Raw genomic sequence first — 22,890 nt, 5'->3', positions numbered from 1 at the left:
GGGCCCCAGCACAGGCTTTGACTAACCGGTTCTTTCTGGCTGGTCAGAGTGTGGAAACTAAGATGTGAGAACTGGAGTCTGTCTTTGCTAGTGAAGCCACAACCAGAGCGACCGAAGAAGGTGGTCCTAGGCCCCATGAAGCCAGTGATGGGCAGAGAGAACCTGTGCTGTTGCCCTCCACCTCTGCTCCCAGTATGCACCACTGCCCCCTCTGGTGGTCCCCTTGCTGTTCTCACCCATAGGTCAGTTTGACTCCTTCCTCACTCCTGAACTTGGACTCCTCCACCTCTGGGTACACCAGCTTGGAGAGGGCCAAGGCACAAGGGGCAGCCATCACAGAGGCAGCAACTAATGAGGCAGCATCGATCTGCAAGATGAGAGAGAGGACAGATAAAGGAAAGGGCCACAGCCAAGGAGTATGGCCCAGGGCAGCAGGGCACAGGGGTACTCCATCCCACTGGTATGTCCTCATTGTCATCAATGTCCTCACTGTCATTGTTGTTGTTACTAATAGTAATACCTTTTATGTATAGAGGGTCACAGGCTACATATACAAGCCTACAGATTTCCTCCCAGTACTTCTATAAATTGGGCATGCAAGTATTGTTACCCCCATTTTATAGGTAGGGAAGCTGAAGGCAAATCATATTTAACCCTTTGGGACCTCAGTTTCCCTCCTATAATTTTTTGGGGTGTACTGGGGATTGAACTCAGGGGCACTCAACCCCTGAGCCACATCCCTAGTCCTATTTTGTATTTTACTCAGAGACAAGGTCTCACTGAGTTCCTTAGTGCCTTGCTTTTGCTGAAGCTGGCTTTGAACTCTTGTTCCTCCTGCCTCAGCCTCCCCAGTCACTGGGATTACAAGCGTGTGCCACTGCACCCAGCCTCTATCATTTCTTAATGGCCAGTGATATTGATTGGTGGAAACAATTTAGCAGCACTTAGGCAAAAAAACAAAAAACAAAAACAAAAAAAAACCAGAATATTTAGCATGCCCCCTTAATATTGACTTTATAACTGACACATGCTTAATCTCATGGCTATGCAAATGTAACTCCCCTATAGTAGTTGGTAGTTGAACTCTTATCCTCCTGCCTCAGCCTCCCAAGCCGCTGGGATTACAGGTCTGTGCCACCATGCCCAGCACTTTCCCTCCTATAGAAGAATTAAAACCCATCACAACTTTTGGCTCCAGATTCAAGGTTTTTCCTTCCCTTCTAGACGGTCTGACTTTAACCACTTATCCCCCATTAACTGAGGGGTTTGTGATGGATCAAACAAAACTCCAGAACCTGAGAGTTCAGACAGATAGAAGACATAGCCCAACAAAACCTTGTAGTTTATGTACTGTGTGGGATTGTATTCCCTGAATGGGATCCATCTTTGAATACTGTGATGGGGAACTCAATACTTCAGGGCGGCTTATCACACCCACTCTTGCAGTTAGGGAACTGTTAGGAAATCTGCCTCCTCTAAGAGCCACCTGTGGTCCTGGGTCTGCCTCTGGGAGCCACACTGTAAAAGCCCTTCCCAGCAAGATGGTGAAGCATCTGCTCCTAGAGTTCTCCCTTCCCAAATCACTGTGGTCCCAAACCCTTTGCTTCCCTGTTGTCTTCCACAGAGATAGATGAGGCACCCCCCACCACCACCATGTTATTTACAAATGGTAAAACCAGAAGTGACTCAAACGTCTAACAATGTAAGAACAGCTAAACATTGTCAGGCTGCCATCGCAAACCACAGTTACAAAGTCTCCAGATGACATAGAGAAGTACCCACAAAGTTGCATATAGAGCAGAACCACAACCATGGGGGGGGGGGCAAACTTCAAAACTGTGCATAAAAAGAAGACCAGATGTTGATGATGGGGAGAGTATGCAATAGTGGAGGCAGGAGATAGATGGGAAATCTCTGTATCTTGCTCTCAATTTTGTTGTGAACCTAAACTTGCTCTAAAAAAAATAAAATCTTAAAAAATATAAAATAAAAAGACCAGAAATACTCCAAAATTGTCCCTGGCAGCAAGTGGGGCCAGGAATGATTTTCTTTTCTTACTGCATTTTGATATCTTACACAATGTCCACAATAATCTATATACTTTTTATAAACAGAAAAGCAAAATAGGCTTTTTCTCCATAAAGTTATATTAAGCCAATAGCACGGTTTTGTTTGTTTGTTTGTTTTGAATTTTGGTTTTGTTTTTTGGTACTGGAGATTGATCCCAGGGGCACTTTACCACTGAGTTACATCTCCAGCCTTTTTTATTTTTTATTTTGAGACAAGGTCTGGTTAAATTACCCAGACTGGTCTTGAACTTGTGATCCTCCTGCTTCAACCTCCCAAGTAGCTGCCAATTGCAGTTTTAAAATTTTTAATAAAAAGGAAAAGAAATAGGGAGGTAAGAGGGCAGAAGCAGAGGGCAGAAGAAATAAAGGGAACCGCTTGTCATGAGCTAAGGGAAGTACAGGAAGTGCAGATGAGGAACCAGGGCTGAAGACCCTCTCAGGCCTTCTTTTTCTAAACCCCAGTTATTTCTTTTCAATGAGATGCAGCAACTCCATAAAACATGAACAGGAAACAGCAGCAGTCCTCACACCTCTTCCTTGTCCCCCAGTCAGTCACTGGGTACACAAGGGATAAAGCCTACCTGGGGGCAGGTGTCCTCTTGTCCTTTGTAGACTTTCTGGGTGGGGCTTTGGGACTTCACTTGCCTCCTCCTAGGCTGCCCCCATCTAGTGCAACTGTGTCATGCCTGGAACTGGGGGCTCTCCCCTCTGCCCACCACGACGTTGCCTTTTCCTCCAGTTTAGAGATATATCTGGCTTATACATTTGAGTCCCAGCAGGTATACACTCTGCCATTTGTCCCATTCCTGGAACTCCATCCTTTAAGTGAGCCAGTTATGGCCACAGCTAGTCATTTCCTGCTCTTCACAGACAGGGCTGAGTCCTGTACAGGCAAGCAAACTGGGTGCTGGCTCAGCGCATGTCTGGCCTTCCACTGCCAGCCACTCTGCAGGGTCATGACGTCCCTCACCCCTGCCTCGGAGGCACCAGCTCAGGAATCCCTTTCCTCCCTCCCAACATCCTAGGCCCTCCCCCATCTGAGGACCTCCTCTCTCTTCCCACAAAGTCCCATGTAGAAAGAGAGGATAAGAACCTTCTGCTTGAAGTTTTGAAAGAATCTTTACTGAGAAAGGAAATAAACCCAGTACAAACCATAAAATGGGCCATTTGTGGGACAGATTTCTGAACCCAATATGTCAGCAAAAGAACTGCTACTTCTTTAACAGCATGCTAAGTGTTTTCTGTCTATTATTGCCTTTATTTCTAATACTGCTGGGACGTTAAGTAGTGGTTCTGCTTTTTTTTCTAGTCGTCAATGGATCTTTCGCTTAATTTTATTTATTTATATGTGGGTACTGAGTATCAAACCCAAGGCCTCACAAATTCCAGGCAAGTGCTTTACCGCTGAGCCACAACTCCAGCCCTAGTAGTTCTGTTCTTTTACAGATGTGGAAACTAAGCAGTAGACTCACAGACACTGTCTCTAGGGTGGCCACTCTTGTACAACTCATTGAGGAACATAACTGGACAACTCATTCGTATCACTCTGGCCAGTCTGTTTTCAGAACTTGAGGCGTACATCTGGTTCTGTCTCTGAGTAGCCCCTGAATCAAAGCAGAGATGCCAGTTTCTAGGGGTTAGTAAAGAAAGCTGGTACCTACTCCAGAGCCTTGGGGAAAATAGCTATATGTGGAGGTCACATTGAAACAATTCCATCAAGTGATCCCTTGGGCTGGAGATCATGGGAGAAAGCCTAGACCAGCATTGTCCAATATAAACATAAGGGGAAGCACATCCATAATTTCATATTTTCAAGTAGCCACATTTTAAAAAGTAAAGAGAAATAGTTGAAATTCAGTTTTAATAAGGTTTTAATTAACTCAATATATCCAAAATATTTCTTTCCACTCATGTGATCAGTATCAACTTATTAATAAAGTATCTTAATTTTTTTCTGTGCTAAGCCTTGCAGCACATTTCATTTTGACCTAACTAACCTTATTTCAGGTGCTTAATAACCACGAGTGGCTAGTGGCCATTGAGTTGGACCCTGTGGGCCTGGAACTATCCAGGTATGGGCCATAGGAAGGGTAAGGAAAACGGAGTCAGAAGTTGAGCCACAAAGGAAAGTCTTAAGAATGTGGTAGCTTGGAGGAGAGAGCAAGAGGCATCTTTCTGGAATTCAGGGGTTGAGGGAAGAACCAGGAGCTAACCTAGAGAGGCAGTTGAAGAGAGGAGAGGGTGGAGAGACAATGGGGAAAGCCCAGGACCGGGCAATGGAGGCTGGGAACCAGGTGAGGGCAGAAGAGAGCTGTTCTGGAAACAAATTAGAGGTGAATCCAGTAGGAGAGAGGGAGAGAGGGTAGGAAGGAACCTTCTCACCAGGCCACTATGGCTGTAGCCATGGGCTTCCAAACCCAGAAGTCTGTGATCACGTGGCTCATCCTGGCTGCCTCTGCACATTTTGTGGAACTAAGGGAAGTGGACACCTGGGCCCTGTCAGCCAGGAGGCCAGACTGCCCAGGACTGGGCCTGGGCTCTGGAGTAAGAAAGGGGGACTGAGTTTTAAGTCAGATTGTGTAAAAGGGAGTGAGTTCTTCTAATGCAGATAGTTTCCAGCTTAACAGTGTTTCTTTCAATTGACTGATTTTTTTACTCTAAGATAATGTGAAAGTGATACGCACCACCGTAGACACTGTACTTTGAATTTCGAAGTTTGATCTTTCCTGGGCTAGTCACAAGCGGCAAGTCATATGCTTATAATATGCAAAATACTCTTGCAATCTGGTGGCAGCAGCTCCCAGGCCAATGGTCTTGTCCAAGGAAACATCTCAGTGCTCTGTAATGCACTGTGTGACTAAGTCAGAATGTTCCATAGATTAAGTGAAGTATATGCATTTTCAACTTACCACAGGTTTATCAAGGTGTGGCCCCACTGTAAGTTTAGGAGCACCTACAGTTAAGTTCTAAGTAATGGCAGAAGTCTCAGCAATGCTCCTGTGCTAGAAAAAATACCAGGTATGTCCTTATAACTGACTTTAAAGCCCAGAGCAATGTTTTAACATGTAAAGGCCTTAAGTCCAAAAATATGATGTCAAGGGTTTCAGGAACAAAGTTTTGAGTTTCCAATTTGAAACATCAAATTTCTCCCAAAAAACAATCAATAGTGGGGTATGCAGGGTTGCACTTGGATCTTGGTAAGACAAGATGAAAATCAAATGATGGCTCTGGAATACTAAAAAGGAAAGCGGCAGGCTAGGAGCCAAAGCCCCAGAGTGCAAGGGGCTTTCTTTAAAAGTCAACCAACCACCAGTTCTGCCCAGGTCGTTCCATGGGAATATGAAGCTGAACTTATTGGTGTGGTCAAATGTCCTGAGTGCAAGAGGAACTGAGAGGCAGACTGGCTTGTCCTGTCATTCGTGCCTACCAGCACACCAAGAACAGAAATGGGATAGGTGGAATTTAGGACTGAGAATGGGACAGTGTAATTCTGTCCTTCCAGCACCTATACACACACAGTACCAGGGGGCAAGCAAAAATAGCTCAGGTTCAGTTGGAACCCACAGCCTCCCTCACTTCAAGCACTGATTCAGTGGCATCACATGGTATGGACTAACTCATTCAGCTTATTATTGGATTATTACTATTATTATCCCAACAATAAGTTGGATATTTAGGCTGTTTCCAGTTTTATTGCCGTTAGAAATAATGTCAAAAATTTGAATTTTAAAACATTTGTGAGAACATTTGTATAAAATATCCCTAGCTGTATCAAGGGAAGGAGCTTTTTTTTTTTTCTTTTGGTACTGGGAATTAAACCCAGGGCACTTAACCACTGAACCACATCCCCAGTTCTTTTTATTTTTAATTTTGAGATAAGTTCTCACAAATTTGCTTAGGGTCTCACTAAGTTGCTGACACTGCCCTCAAACTTATGATCCTCCTGCCTCAACTTACTGAGTTGCTGGCATTGCAGGAGTGTGCCAACACACCCAGCTGGGAAGGAACATTTTTAAATTGAGAAATGTTCTCCGCAGAGACTAGCGAATTTTATTTCCACAGAGTACACAAGTACCCTACATCCTTGACATTTAGAGATACGTAAAGTATTGAGAATCATTTAGGAAAAAAAATAAGTTAATATTGTTTTACTTTTTACATAAAGAATTGATAATCATTTAGAAAAAAACATAAGTCAATATTGTTTTAACTTTTGAACATCTGCAATTTGGAATATCTTTTTTTTATAATAACCATTTTCTCCTGATAAATAATTTTTTTAAACATAGATGTGCCCAGGCTGGGATCATAGGTCAGTGGTAGAGCACTTGCCTAGCACATGTGAGGCACTGGGTTAGATCCTCAGCACCAAATAAAAATAAATAAAATAAAGGCATTGTGTCCACCTAAAAATTAAAAAACAAAACAAAACATAGATATTCCCTAACCCTCTGTGTGTAGTGATTTTGTTCATACAGAAGGTTTTCCATTTTTATTAGCTTTGTCAACCTTTTTTATACTTCTGTATTTTCTGTCATGCTCAGAATATTATAGGAAAAAAGCAAGTTGCAGAAAAATATGGGTAGAAGTATCTCATCTTTTATAGAGTATGTGTGCATTCAGGTGTAGATAATTAAATCACTATTTACACAAAAGGATCTGGAATGACATATTTTAAGTCAGTGGGTCTCAAACTGAGCTAGCATCAGAATCACTTGGAAGGCTTACTGTAACAGTATGCTGTGCCCATCCTTAGCATTTCTGACTCAGCAGGCTTGCAGTGGGCCCAAGAATGTGCATTTATAAAAAATCCTTAGGTGATGCTGGTCCATGAACCACACTTTGAGAACCATTGTTCTAAGCTATTAAAAGCAGTCACCATAGATTTGTTTTATAATGAGACAGGGTTCTCAAGGTCTCATTATGTTGTGCAGGCTGGTCCTGAATTCCCGTTGCCGAAGCAGTTCTCCTGTCTCAGCCTCCCAGTAGCTGGGATTATAGCCATGTGACACCAATAAGGAAGAGAGGTTTCTTTCTTTCTTTTTTTTTTTTTTTTTTTGAGTAGGGGGGATTGAACCCAGAAGCATGCTGCCACCGAGATACCTCTCTTGTCCTTTTTTATTTTTTGTTTTGAGGCAGGGTCTCTCTAAGTTACTGCAGGTCTCACTAAGTTGCTTAGGCTGATCTCAAACTTGCAATCCTCCTGTCTCAGCTTCCTTAGTTGTTGGAATTATAGGCATGCACTACTGTGCCTGGCAGGAAGAGATTTTTTTAAAAAAGATTTTTTTAGTTGTCAATGAATCTTTATTTTATTTATTTATTTATTTATTTATATGTGGTGCTAAGAATAGAACCCAGTACCTCACACATGCTAGGTGAGTGTTCTACCACTAAGCCACAACCCCAGCCCCAGGAAGAGAGATTTTTTAAAAAACTTTATTCACTTCCACAATAACCAAGAATTTCTTTGATTGTTAAACAAATAAGATTTTGATAATTTGCATATGAAAGCAAAAATAGGAACAAGGTATATTATAAATATAAAGCATTATTACCCAGCAATTTGTAGGGAACACATCTGAAGATTCCTTTCCACTACCAGGAAGCACTATTGTGGTTGATTTAAGGAACCAATTCACACCACTGGAATTTAACATATGAATGCACTGTGCTCTGTAACTTGCACAACAATAATTTAAGAGAAGAGGAAGAACCTGAGCCCAGAGATTGATGGGGAGGCAATGGGGGAGTCGTACAGACCTCCACAGATAACCTAGGTATGGGGTCTTGGAGAAATGAGCATGAATTTTGGAGTCAGATGTATCTGGACTCAGATTCTGGCTTTAAACATTACTCATCCTCTGAGCTTCAACTTTATCACTGTAAAATGGGGATATTAAAACATCTCGTATATTGCCTGGCATGTAGCAGGTGCTCAGTAAAGGGAACCCTGGAAATCTTTGTCCCCAGTGGCCATGTGAGAATCCTAAACAAATAAATGTTCAGCCCTCCAGACCTATTTCACTCAGGGGAGGCCTCTCCTCTTGCCAGCCCAGCAACTGAGCTTTAGACCCAAGAGAGAACATTTCAGGGATGCTCTGACCTGGATCTGCATGGGGTGCCCCCAAAGGTGGGTTTTAAGCCCTCAGTATAGCCACGCAGAGGAAAAACTGTCCCTACCCCAAAGGAGATGTAGGCACCCAGCAGGCTTCCCGCGATGGTGGCATAGCCTCCTGTCATGACCACGTGGACTTCAGAGAGTGTCATGTCTGCCAAGTAGGGCCGGATCAGTAGAGGAGCCTCAGTCTACAAATGGGAAAGGTGACAGAGGGCTGAGCTGGGGTGATTGGGCACTTTCCTCACCCAGCCCCTGTCCTGGGAACCAGAAGGTCACAGTAAGCATTGAAGAATCCCTAGGGAAGAGGCATGGAGGTGAGATCAGACCTGTGGTCTACACTTTGCTGAGCCTCCCTGAACCTTCGTGTCTGCCCACTTCTGTGAAAAGTCCCTCATGCCTCCCTCTTGGTTTGATAATGCTTCCATGTGTGAACTGCCTGCCGTGGGCCAGGTACCCTACTAAGCACCTCACTGTCATTACTCTTAACCTTCTGAGGCAGAACTGGGCATCCCATTTCCAGGAGAGCAAAGAGAAGTTTCAGAGAAGCGCCAAGAATTACCCGTATTCATGCAAAGGGGTGGGAAGCAGGGATAACTCCTGGCCTAAGCTTCTCATAAAGCCATGGGGCTTGCTGTGAAGGAGCCAGAGCATGCATGGTGGGTTTATTTCAGAGTATGTGGGGAAGCCTGGAGCCACTCATATTCATTCAGTAAATAGTTACAGAGCACCTACTATGTTCCAGGCACTGAATGTAGGATGGGGATACCATGGTAAATAATTTATTTTCTGGAGAAGTGGAAGGTGGGAGAGGAATTTTATGGGGGTAGGGAGGTTATGGATAATCAATAAGGAGCCAAACAGATAAATAATGTAATTATAGATAAAGAGTTAGGGGTATTTATTTATTCATTTACAGTAGAGGGGTTTGAACCCAGAGTCTCATGCATGGTAGGTAAGCTTACTACCACTGAGATACATCTCCAGTCCTTTCTAATTTTTTATTTTGAGTCAGGGTCTTGCTAAGTTGCTGAAGCTGGCCTTGAACTTGTGATCCTCCTGCCTCAGGCTCCAAATTACTGGGATTACAAGTGTGTGCCACTATACTTGGTCTTAGTTGTGTTTTTGATGGGTCACTCAGGCAGGTATATAAAGGATGGATAGGAGGGGTGGAATAGAAGCAAGGAGAACAGGCAGGTGAAAGCACTGTCCAGATGAGAGATGGGGTGGCTACTAGCAAGGAAGAAGGGCAGAGGGCAAGTATACTTGTGATGTGGAAGCAGAGTTGTAAGACTTGCTGATAGATAGGGTGCGTGGAACAAGGGAGCAGAGGAAGGAAGGGTAGCTCTGAGTTCTGCCTGAACAACATGGTGGAAGATGATATCATTTACTGAGAAAGGAAAGTCTTAGGCACATCTGTGATAAGGAAGGAAGTAAAGGGTCCTCTATTTAGGATTTAGCCTATTGGATTTGAGATATCCAAGAGGAAGAAAAAGGAACCAGTTGGGCATGTCAGTCAAATTCAGGGGAGAGTTCAGGGCTCCAGAGTGGGACATGGGAGACATTTCAAGCATTTAAAGACAGGTGTGCTGGTGCACACCTATAATCCCAACTACACAGGAGACTGAGGCTGGAGGATCAAGGTCCAGCCTAGCCAGGGCAATGTAGCTCAAAATCAAACAAACAAACAAAATATTTAAAGCAATGGGACTGGTGTGAACCCCTAGGACGGAGTGAACCCAAGCCTGACACATTAAAAGGTTGAAAGTAATTCTTGAAGTTTCCCCATCCCCTCCCCTTGAAGGAAATGAGGCAGAAATCTAGGTCAACTTGACCAACAACTTGTGCTGTTAATTTACCTTGGGAGCTCTTTATGTCACCCAGTGACACATTCACTACAATTTATATTTTCTCGGTAGAAACGTGGATTGCATTTGTAGCCGCTCATATAAAGTAAATGCCTTTGTATTTTAGTATCTTCTTTCTTCCTCTTTTTATTTTATTTTATTTTGTACCGAGGACTGAACCCAGAGCCTTCCACATCTAGGTAAATGCTCTACCACTGAGCTACATCCCCAGCCCTAGTTTGAACTTCTTAAGGAATATTTGGGACTACTTATCTGTCAGCACATACATTTTAATTGGCTAAAAATAAACAAAAAATATTTTAAATCAACACACGCCATAGCAAAAAAGATGCAAGTGATTGCCAAAATTTTGTAAACTATTCAATCAAATATGGAATCTTCTGGCAAGAGTGTCTCTTGGCATCTCAAATGTTAGGTAGATGGGCCAGGACAGATCCTAAAGGCCTCCAGAGTTTTCTTCACTCAAGAGGGTTAGGCCTGAAGGGACTCAGGACACATGGCCCCTTCAGAGTCACATTTACTTTTGAAAATCCATTTTGAGAAAGAGGGAGGGGGTAAAAAAGACAAAATGGTATAGCAGAAAGATCAATGGCCAGGAAAGAGAAAAATCTGGATTCTAAGTCTTGGTTTATGCTGTGGGCCATTGACCACACTGTTCCCATCTCAGGAGCTTCAGTTTTCTCATGTAGGATTTGTGAATCTCTAAGCTGATGAAGAGAGCCTAGGGTTAGAGTGACAGCAGGTGCCAGACAGGTCCTTTCTGGCATGAGCTAGGCAAAGTGTATAGCCCCCATATGGAGCACCTTTGGGATAGTAGCCTTTGGAACCTGGGAGAAGGTTTAAATGGCTCTTCAGTGGACTGAATCAGAGCTCCATAGCTCCAGGGCCCTCACCCTCCTAGGGGAAGCCATAATACCCACCTGGCTCACAAAGATGTTTCCTGCCACACTCAGGGTCTCAGTGGCCGTGGTGCCCATGGTAACCTCCATCAGCTAGGCAATCTAGAAGCAAGCAGGGTGTTCTTTGAGAGCTGACATTAGCAAGCCCCAGAATCAGAGAGTCTTATAAGTCTTCTAACTCTCAGCCCAGCACAGGACCCTACTATACTTTGATTGTTCTCCCCAAAACTCATGTTGAAATTTCATTGCTATTGTGACTAGTATTAAATGATGGGATCTCTTTATTTATTTTATTTTATTTATTTGTTTGGTGGTGCTGGGAATCAAACTTGCACATGCTAGGCAAGTGCTTTACCACTGAGCTATATCCCCAGCCCTTTTTATTTTAGTTTGAGATGGGGGTCTAGCTAAGTTGCCCAGTCTGGGTTGGAACTTGTGATCTTCCTGCCTCTCAGTCTCCCAAGTCACTGGGATTACAGGCATGTGTCACCGTATCTAGCCCTAGCAATGTTTTTTAACATTGCTAGGGAACTAGAGTTTTTGTGGAAAAGGCTCTGGAAAGTACTATATTAAAAAGCTGTTCCTGGGGCTGGGGAGATAGCTCAGTGGGTAGTCGGTAGAGTGCTTGCCTTGTAAGCACAAGGCCGTGGGTTTGATCGCCAGCACCCAAAAAAAAAAAAAAAAAAAAAAAAAAAAAAAAAAAAAAAAAAAGCTGTTCCTTTCAATCGTGATGAAGTCAGAGTCCCCAAAATTGCTCTTCACTGCTTGTGCCTCCCAGACTGCCCTTTCCAGAGTCTCTCTTCTGTAAGTATTTGAAGACAGCTTTCTTACCCCTAACTTCTTCTTTTCCAGGTCCAGTGTTCCTTATTCTTTCCACTGTTCTGTTGAAGGCATGGTTTGAAGCCCTTTCACTCTCTTGCTTAAAAGTCTATTTGTACCAGCCCCTTGGTTGAATACATTCTCCAAATCTGGGGACAGACACCTCCCTCACACTATGCAGGGTGTGCTCTTAACATAAGCACAGGTTGTTTTTGCATCCTGGCAGCCACCTGATGGTGCTGATTTATCCTGAGCTTAATCAGCTAAAATCTCAGAATCTTTTGCCAGGTCCAATAATGTCTCCTACATCCTGGTTTTATGCAGCAGATTTTATGAACACAAGCACAGAATTTGACATTTATACAAGTGAAGTCTGTTCAATGTGGCCCACTGTTACCAGCTCTCAAGATGATGACGATGATGATGATGATTAGTGCTGGGGATGGAACTCAGGGCTTCCTGCATACCAGGCAAGCACTTTACCACTTTACCACTGAGCCACATCCCTAGCCCTCTTAAGATCTGTTGGATATGTTATTTTTATTTTTTCCCTAACACCTCAGTATAGCCCAAGACTACAACCCTTCCTCCCATGGAAACCACATTGGATGTGGGTGCCATTTCTTCTTATTATCATAACCAGAGATCATATGAAAGATGTTTGGTTAGTGGTAGGTTCTAGAAGAACGCGGCACCATGGGAGCAGTGGATTCTGGGAAGGTATAGACCTCAGGAGAAAAGGATAAGGGTGAGGGCCCAGGGGACAGGGGATTTGTTGAAGGTATGAACCCTGGAATCAAGGGATTCTGGGAGGGTGTGGACCCTGGGAGCTGATGACTGTGAGAGAGCCCAGGCATGGACACAGTACTCACCTTTGAGATTACCCACTGCATGAGGCCCACATAGTACAGAATGGACATAACACAGCTGAAGAAAACAATGATGGGCAAAACCTGCCAGGAAAGAGAGCACAAGACCCCAGGTTAGAGGCAGGCAGGTGACAGGAGACCAGGCAGGGTCCAGACAGCCTACTCCATCCAAGGCCTTGCCACTCAGGAGCCTGACAGTCCAGGGAAGAAGCTCTAATTTCAGTGCAGGAAACCCCAGGTGCTATGCATGTGGGGCCTCTTTGGAGGCACTACTGTCCTCTCCATTCCCTCTCAATAGTGACCATCCTCCAGGCCACCACTCCCTCTCTCCTCCCTACATACAGGCCTGTCTGTGCGGGGAGCAGGGCTTGAGTGTGCTACTTGCTCACCTGTTTCTTTGTCTCCAGAACAGAGATAAAATGCTCATTTCTCAGGTTTGTTTTGAAGGTTCAATTAGGAGCTAACCAGGGACCTAGCACTTACATGATGTCCCCTCCTCCAGGAGCTCAATGCCTGGTCTATAACTCTGACCTTCATCGCCCTCCCATGCTTTGGGCCCAAGCGTTCTTGTGTTCCACTTCCACTCAGCACCAACAAGCTCAGAACAGACTCAAAGTGAACCTGCAACCAGCAACTTGTCCTGTCACCCCATTTTCTTCTACTGTCCTTAAAACGTCTCTTCATTCACTCCAAGATTTATTACCTCTTCTCAACATTTCCCTCACATCTACGCCTCCCTTTCTGGGCCCCTGGCCCCACCCTGGTGCTTTCTTATTGTGGTCTCATGTATAATGCAGACTGGCAAAAACTGACATATCTAAAAGACAGAGGACCAGTTTAATAACCTCTGGCATGACCGCACAATAGTGTACTGAATCAGGAAACAAGAATGAGGAAATTTTCTACGGAAATTTGTAGACCAATTTCCAAGACAGGTTGTTAAGTGAGGAAAGGGAAGGTGTACAATGGGGTGTATGCCATGCTGTTATGTGGGTAAAAAGAGGGAGACCATTGTGTTGTGGTCTTGTGTGACATGGGTCATCACTAGGACATGAGCATGACCCGTTTTATCAGGTGTCTTGGACAGGAGTAGAGTTGGCTTTTTTGGGGGGAGAGTGGGTACCAGGGATTGAACTCAGGGGCATTCAACCACTGAGTCACATCCCCAGCCCTATTTTGTATTTTATTTAGAGACAATGAGTTGCTTAGTGCCTCAGCATTGCTGAAGCTGGCTTTGAACTCATGATCCTCCTGCCTCAGCCTCCCGAGAGGTTGGGATTACAGGTGTACATCACCGCACCTGCTAGAGTTTGCTTTTTACCTTATGCCTTTTTGTACCTTTTGATTTTTTTCTACTCATGTGTTATCTTCCAAACAGTTAACTAATCAATTTTATAGTCATGCAGAATTGGTGATCACATGGGAACATTCTTATGCTAAGATGTTAAGTCAGAAAATTGGAATATTAAAAATATAGAGGGGGCTGGGGAGATAGCTCAGTAGGTAGAGTGCTTGCCTTGTAAGCACAAGGCCCTGGGTTCGATCCCCAGCACCCCCCAAAAAAATATATATAGAGAGAGAAAAAGTAACCTGGAAGGCAGTGCTCTCCAGTCAAAGAACTGGATTTTGTGTGCAGGGGGCAGGGGCTGAGAGAATTTTGTGTTCTTCTCTATTTCTGAATTTCCCATCTGTTCCTATAATTTTCCGTAATAGAAAGACATTTCTCAAGGCAGAGGGGCAAAGGCAGAGGAGAAGTCTGGAGCAAGATCATCAGTTCAGTTTTGGACTTGATGGGTTTGATATGCATGTGGAACATCAGAGTGGAGTGTCAAGTGGGCAGCTAGATAAAAGGGTTAAGAGCTAAGGGGAGATCTGGGTCACCCCGGTTGGGACTCGTCCATAAAAAGTGAAGGGTGAATGTTTTTGGTGCCTTTGTCTAGTATGAGACAACTGAATTTATGTGGGTTTGTTCCTGTGTCTTCTATTCTGTACCATTGGTCTACATGTCTGTTTTGGTGCCAGTACCATGCTGTTTTTATTACTATAGCTCCGTAGTATTGTTTGAGCATCTGGTATTTTGCTGCCTCCTGCTTCACTTTTCTTGCTAAGGATTGCTTTGGCTAAAGGTAGCCTATTCAACAAATGGCACTAGAAAAAATGGAAAGCCATATGTAACAAAATGAAATTTTATCTCTGACCCTGCACGACACCGACTCAAAGTGAATCAAAGACGTAGGCAGTAGAATAGAGACCCTGCACCTAGTAGAGGAAAAAGTAGGCCCAAATCTTCACCATGTCAGCCTAGGATCTGACTTCCTTAACAAGACCCCTAAAGTGCAAGAAGTAAAATCAAGAATCAATAAATGGGATGGATTCAAACTAAAAAGCTTCTCAGCAAAACAAACAATCAATAATGTGAAGAGATAGCCTACAGATTGGGAGAAAATGTTTACCACATGCACCTCAGATAAAGCATTGGTCTCTAGGATATATAAAGAACTCAAAAAAACTTAACACCAAAAAAAGAAATAACCCAATCAATAAATAGTCTAAGGAACTGAACAGACACTTCACAGAAGAAGAAATGCAAATATATGAAAAAAATGTTCAACATCTCTAGCAGTTCGAGAAATGAAAATCAAAACTACTCTAAGATTTCATCTCACTTTAATCAGAATGGCAATTATCAAGAATACAAACAAGGGCTGGGGAGATACCTCAGTTGGTAGAGTGCTTGGTTTCGATCCCCAACACTGCAAAAAAAAAAAAAAAAAAAAAAAAAAAAGAATACAAACAAAAATAAATGTTGGTGAGGATGTGGGGGGAAAGGTACACTCATACATTGCTAGTGGGAATGCACATTGGCACAACCATTTGGAAAGCAGTATGGAGATTCCTCAGAAAACTTTGAATGGAACCACCATTTGACCCAGCTATCCCACTCCTCAGTTTATACCCAAAGGACTTAAAATCAGCATACTACAATGACACAGTGACATCAATATTTATAGCAGCTCAACTCACAATAGCTAAACTATGGAACCAACCTAGGTGTCCTTCAACAGATGAATGGATAAAGAAAATGATGGAATATTACTTAGCTTTAAAGAAGAATGAAATTATGGCATTCTGGTAAATGGATGAAGTTGGAGAATATCATGCTACATGAAATAAGCCAAACCCAAAAAACCAAAGGCCTAATGTTTTCTCTGATATGTGGAAGCTAAGTCACAATAAGGCAGGGATAGGGAAGAATAGAGGTACTTTATATTAGGTAGAGGGGGGTGAAGGGAGGGGAAGGGGTATGGAAGTAGGAAGGATAATAGAGTGAAACAGACATTATGACCTCATGTACATATATGACTGTATGACTGATGTGATCCTACAATAAGAACAATCAGAAAAACGAGAAATTATACTCCATTTATGTATGATTTATCAAAATGCATAAATGTACTCTACCATCATGCATAAATAATTAGAACAAATTTAAAAAAAAAAATTTAAAGTAATGGGTGAGATGATGGGGTGGATGCAATGCACTGAGAAAACTGCCTGGAGTGAGCAGAGCAGGGGCTAAGGACAGGGCCCTGGGGTCAGCATCATTGAAGGGTAAGAGGTGAAAGAGAGGAAATAGCCAGAGGCTGGAGGACAGCCAGAGAGGGGTGTGATGCAAACCAAGAAGGCCTGCCCAGTCAGCTAAAGGGGGCCTCAGAGCTCTGGTAAGGTAAGGCCTGAGGCAGACTGTTGGCACTTAGCAGTTAGGGGGTTTCTGGCAGCCTAGGTGGGAGCAGCATCAGAGGAGGCGTGGGGACATCCAAGGAGGGAAGGGAATAAAATGCATAGAGGCAGCGAGTCCAGACAGCCCTTTCAAGACCCTGAGCTGTGCAGGAAGAACAGCCTGGCTAGAAGCAGGTGAGAATCAAGGACCTGTTGATTTTAATTTTGAAGAAGGAAGCACCTAGAGCAATCACATTTAGGTTCAGGTTCCAAAATGAATGAGAGAGCTGAGATTGTGGCTCAATGGTAGAGCACTCCTCTAGTGTGGGTGAGACACTGGGTTCAATCCTCAGCACCACATTTAAAAATAAAAAAATAAATAAAAAGAATGGGAGTGGAGCATGGTGGTGCACACCTGTAATTCTGGTGACTAGGGAGGCTGAGACAGGAGGATCACAAGTTCAAGGCCAGCCTCAGAAACTTAGCAAGACCCTGTATTAAGATTTTAAATAAATAAATAAATAAAAAGAGCCGGGGGGCTGGGGTTGTGGCTTAGTGGTAGAATGCCTGCTTCACATGTGTGGGGCACTGGGCTCGATCCTCAGTACCACATAAATAAATAAAATAAAAGGTATTATGTCCATATACAAGTAAAATTATTTTAAAATAAATAAATAAAAAGGTGCTGGGGATGTAGTTCAGTAGTAGAGCAACCCCGAGTTCAATCCCCAGTACAGCACAAAGTAAAAAAAGGAGGGGTGGGGGGAATACCAGAAAAGTTCCTGGTGAGAGTGGAGAGCCTGGGTCCCGACTGGCTGGGCTGGAGATGAGAAGCAAGCTCTGCTGGGGTTGGAGGACTCCTCTCTCCCTTCTCAGAACTCCCCAGCTTTCATCTGGACTCACTTTGTTTTACATCTGTCACCACGTTCACTGCAGTTGGGGATGTCACCTGACAGGCACTGGCTCCAGAAATCCTTTTCCTGCCCCATGACTCCTCACTGCCTGGGGCTAGAAGCATCCCCAGCATAGGGCGGTGACATCATCTGCTTTCCTGGGAGTGAGACGCACAGAAGATCACGTACTGTCTAGACTGCCCATCTAGTTGCTCATGTGAGGAACAGCAGGGCAGCTGGCAGGGTTGCAGAGATGGACATAGGTTAGGAAGGAGGTGCTCAGGGTAGCAGGACCCAAATCCAGAATTAGCACCAAGACATATTTTATCTGCGTGACAGAGATTTTCAGTGGAAAGGAAGCTGTGTTTTGGATTAAGTGGTAACTTTCAAGGGTGTGAAAGGAAATGAAAAAGAAGTGATCCCCAGTTTTCAAAGATGAGATATTTAATACTAAATAAGGTCCCTGTGGCAAATATGATCTCACAGTCCAGAAACACCTCTGGGACCTGTAGTGCATGAGATGACAGAAGAACAGGCAGCTCAGGATAATGTTGTCATGAAAGGATGAGAGATGAGCCAGCAAGTCCTGCTATGTGCCTTCTATGAAGTCCTAAGTGTGGCGACTTGTTGATCCTCAAAACTATTAAGGTAGAGGTAACTGTCTCCACTTCACAGATGGGCACATTTGAGGCTCTGAGGTGTGGGCTACCTGCCCAAAGTCACACACCTAAAAAGGCTTGGAGACCTGGTCACTAGGCAGGTTGCCCTGGTCCTCTATGACCCTAAGTAGTTTGCCAAAGGTAAATCTTGTTCTATCTTCAGGGGTAGCATGTGTCCCTGCTATAGACTGAATGTTGGCATCTGCCCTTCACCCTGCCCCTGCCAAATTTATATGCTGAAACCTAATCCCCAAAATGATGGAGAAAAGTGATTAGGTCATGAAGGTGGAGCCCTCATGAGTGGGATTAATATCCTTATAAAAAAAAGTCCCAGAGGGCTCTCTTGCCCTCCCACCATGTGAGGCACAGTGAGACAACTGCCTATGGCCAAGAAAAGGGCCCTCATTGGGACCCACCCTTGCTGGCACTCTGATCTCATTTCCAGCTTTCAGAACTGTGAGGAATAAATTTCTGTTGTTTATAACCCACCCAGTCTGTGTTTTTTGCGATAGCATCCCAGGTAGACTATGACAGTTCCCTTTGAGGAAGAGCCAAATAAGTCCTGACAATGACTTTGTAGGTGGGTCCTGCTAGTAGCCTAACCCAAGGAAGAAGGAATTCCTAGTTCTTCCAGGCCAGCAGTGGGTGCTCAGAGTGTGGTCATCTGAGGATTTGTTAAAAATGCACATTTTGAGCCTCATCCCCAGAATTTCAGATTCAATAAGTTTAGGATAGGGCCTGAGATTTGGGTCTTTCCAGGACTCTTGGTGCTGCTGGTCTTGACATCATACTCTAAGAACCACTGTTCTAGAGTGTAGACTACATGCTCTGAGTTAAATTTCATCGCTTGGCCTGGAACAGGGCTAAGCCCACTGAGGATGTGGCCCAGCTCCCTCCTCTCCCTGAAGGGAGCTGAAACAAGGCTCTCAATGACTTCCTAAGACTGTTAGGGCAAAGCTCCATATCCTCAGATCCCACAACCTAATCACTTGTAGATAATGTCATCATCAATTCCAGGTCACAAGGAGCCACAGAAACCCAAAGCTGGAAGGCCCTTCAGATGCCACAGCAACGTCCACCATCATGACCCAAAAGCAGAAGGGGCTTGTTGAATTAAACACTGGTCAGTTCCTAGGAAAGGTTGCAGTGAGCTAAGGAGGATTCTAAAAGAATGTGATAAAGAAGGAAATGGAGAGAGAGAGCTGGCACTTATTTCCAATCTTTAGATGAGGTTCTAAACAGAATGGCCCTGTTTGTAAAGTAAGGGACTCATAAAACATATGAGGAAATTCACCTGTACATGCAACCTATCCTATATATTCCCCTGGCTTGTAGGCATGACACAGCCCTCCACTGCATCCCAGCCTGCCACCGCTGAGGAATAAGTAAGTAATAAAATGTCCCCTGAGTCCTCCAAGTTCTTCCTTTGGGATCAGTAAATGGTATGCTTGGTGCATTTGCAATCTTGGGGTTGAACAATTGACATAGTTGGCAAGGATCCCAAAGGAGGGTATGTCAAGTGAACTCCAGAGTCAGGAAGGGTCATGAGGTCTGTGGGGAGGATTCCAGCCTAACCACCACCTTGATGTGGTTTGAGGTAGCTTCCCTATTGGAAGGGTAAGGACCACCACAGGAGTATGGGGGATGCCCTGAAAACGCAAAAAGGGGTCAGAAGCAGCATCCAAAGTGTTTGTGAGAAAATGAAACAATGCCTCTTCTGGGCTGGCAAGACCCCTACTGTGTACCTTAAAATTAGCCACAGACCTAGAGTTAACCATTCAGGCTCAGCACTATGGAGTGCAGGGAGAGTTAAAATGAGAAAGATAGGCCCAATTAGCACAGGTGGACAACAAGAAAGTGCTGTTGTGGCGCTTAGAATGCCAGCAGATCATGGCCTGCTGCTATGCTGAACTGAGGGGACGGTGTGGGTCCAGAATCTACATTAGGACATTGGCGACTAGTGAAAACTGGGACCCCCCAGAGATGGGACTCACTCTGGGAGTCTACTAGATCCATTGACTCAGAAGTTGAGGTGGAGGATGAAAGTACAAAGAACACTAGACCAGTAACAGTTCAAAAGATAAAGACCCAGCAGGAACAGCCTGAGAGATTGGATACGGATCTCCCCACTCTAGAGAGATGCTTACATATCACCATGAGGCCCTACCCCCCACAGAACTGGTGGAACTGGGGTCCAAGTTCATGCAGAAAATGAAAGAAAGTGTACCTACATGGCTGCTCTGCTTGTGAGACACTGAAGCAGATGGTATAGACCTTAAATGGTATAAAATTGTCTAAAATGGCTTCAGTAACTGCTCGGCCTACCTTACATCTGTGGTAAGTATCCCAGGGCTACTGATGAAAGTGTAGGGGTCATTAGTAGCTTGACTACTTCTTGAAACTTACAATATATGACCGAATTCAGGAGATATCGCTATGCCCAGAGGCACCTGGGCTTCTGTGGAAGAACTACAGAGCCGTTTGTGGGAACTGGAAATGAAACATGCTATTTATACTCAGCCTTTCCCAGACCCAAACAGTATGACTTTTACTGCTGAGATGAGAGATGCAGTGTTGCAAGTAGCCCCTCCATCCATTTATGGTCCTTTGGCATCAGTATTATCCCCTTTAGTAGGGCAGCCACTCCAGCAAGCAGCTCAACTGATAGCAGACCTGGGGGAGACAGAAAGATTGTGGCAGAAAACAGGAGTCCGTAAAACCAGTCAAAACTGAAAGGACCTCTCCAAGTCTCCCATACACAGATGTGGGTGGACTTAATAGCAGCAGGAGTAGATGAAAGGAAAATAGATACACAAGTTATGGAAGCAATTGCCAAAGTACAAGAGGTTTTGGCCATTACTTCTGTATAAGAAAAAGAAAAGGAAGATAGAAAGGCAGACAAAGACAACCTCTTCTATTAGGAGATACAGTGAAAGCAAAGCCTAGAGTTCACCACTCCCCCAGAGGTGTCTTTGAGCCCTTGGGTGTGGAATAACTGGGGAAAAGGTCAAGGTTCAGGGGTCTGAACTATGTCTCTGGACCAAAGGCCATATACAGAATTGGCAATACATTAGTTTTCAAAAAAATATTCAGAATGGAAACAGTCAATGTTGGCGAGGATGTGGGGAAAGAATACACTCATACAGTACTGGTGGGACTACAAATTTGTGCAACCATTATGAAAAGCTGTATGGAGATTCCTCAGAAAACTTGGAATGGAACCACCATTTGACTCAGTTATCCCACTCCTTGACATATATCCAAAGGACTTAAACTCAGCACACTACAGTGTTGTAGCCACATCAATGTTTATAGCTAAGCTCTGGAACCAACCTAGGGGCCCTTCAACAAATGAATGGATGAAGAAAATGTGGTGTATATACACAATGGAATATTACTCAGCCATAAAAAGAATGACTTTATGACTTTTGCCTGTAAATGGATGGATCTGGAGACTAATATGCTAAGCAAAATAAGCCAATTCCAAAATGAATGTTCTCTCTGAAATGTGGATGCTAACATACAACAAGGGGGTGGTGAGGGGAAGAATAGAAGTTCAGTGGATTGGATAAAGGGGAATGAAGGGAAGTCGGAGACAGGAATAGGAAAGACATAACTTTCCAATATACATAAATGAATAAATCACAGTGTATCTCCACGTCATGTACAACCAAAAGACCAGGATCCTACTTAGAATAAGATGTACTCAACAGAGAAACAACATGTATCCCATTTGTTTACAATAAAAAAAAAGATTATTAGAGATAAAAAAAAGATGTACTCCATGTTTGTATAAATATGTCAAAATATACTCTACTGTTAAGTATAACCAAAAAGAACGAATAAAAAAATATTCAGAGTAATAGCATTGGTGGACATGGGAGCTGAGTGTACATTGATTTATAGTAATCCTAACAAATTCTCAGGTAAGTTGATTGATATTGATGGATATGAGAAAACAGCAAGAGTCCAAGCCATAACATTCTCTGTGGTTTGGACACAAAACTGAAAATGCCTGAAAATATAATGAGTGGTGATATCTTGTGGGGTAAATACCTACCAACTACTATAGGGAGTTCCATTTGCATTGCCATGAGATTAAGCATGTGTCAGTTGTAAAGTCAATATTAAGGGGGCATGCTAAATACTCCCTGTTTTTTTGTCTAAATGCTGCTAAATTGTTTCCACCAAACAATATCAGTGACCATTAAGAGATGATGGAGTCTTGGTGCAGTGGCACACACCTGTAATCCCAGGTGCTATGGAGGCTGAGGTAGGAGGATCAAGAGTTCAAAGCCAGCCTCAGCAAAAGCAAGGCACTAAGCAACTCGGTGAGACTCTGTCTCTAAATAAAATACAAAATAGGACTAGGGATGTGGCTCAGGGGTTGAGTGCCCCTGAGTTCAATCCCTGGTACCTAATAATAATAATAATGGAAACTATATGAATTAGCTAAAGTAAACATAATTTGTCCAACCAACAGTCCTTTTAACTCCCTGTGTAACTGGTGAGAAAGCAGGATGGAACTTGGCACATGTCAGTGAATTATAGAAAATTAAATAAGGTGATCCTTCCACTTTATGCAATATAGCCTTTTTAGAAGAGCTAAGTACTCAGTCGAGAACATCTCACTGTGTGCTGGACCTTTTGAATGCCTTCTTTATCACAAACAAAGTTCTGGAGAATCAAGCCTCATTGGCCTTCAAATGAGAAGACTGATGGTGGATGCTTCCAGTGTTACTCAAGGATATCTCCATTGCCCCACCTTTTGTCATGTATAACAAACCTGGTGCCAAACTTAGCTTGTGAATGTTTAAATAATGATCATACTTGATACTCTTTAGTGCTCACCAAGGCTACCCCCATGCTTTTGACTCAAGTGCAAGGAAAGGATGGGCCATAAACCCTGACAAAGTACAGGGCCCCAGCTTATTGGAGAAATTCTCGGGTGTTGTTTGGGTAAGACGAAGCTGTAGGTC

At 43.7% G+C, this 22,890-nt stretch overlaps 1 protein-coding gene across 1 annotated transcript in view; it reads right to left on the bottom strand.

Moving 5' to 3' along the window:
- The window catches only part of SLC28A1 (solute carrier family 28 member 1), a 57,793-nt gene that overhangs the window by 11,203 nt on the left and 23,700 nt on the right, over positions 1–22,890 (bottom strand). Inside the window, exons 9-12 of the mRNA XM_079126846.1 lie at positions 12,634–12,723; positions 10,973–11,044; positions 8,250–8,375; positions 237–367 (exon numbers count right to left, since the gene is read on the bottom strand). Coding sequence (XP_078982972.1) covers positions 237–367; positions 8,250–8,375; positions 10,973–11,044; positions 12,634–12,723 — 419 coding nt within the window. The remainder of the gene's footprint in view (positions 1–236; positions 368–8,249; positions 8,376–10,972; positions 11,045–12,633; positions 12,724–22,890) is intronic.

The sequence above is a fragment of the Sciurus vulgaris genome (assembly GCF_902686455.1).
Source record: "Sciurus vulgaris genome assembly, chromosome: 2".
Lineage (NCBI taxonomy): Eukaryota > Metazoa > Chordata > Mammalia > Rodentia > Sciuridae > Sciurus > Sciurus vulgaris.
Note: the sequence above shows the minus strand (reverse complement) of the source record. Positions and strands in the feature narration are given on the sequence as shown.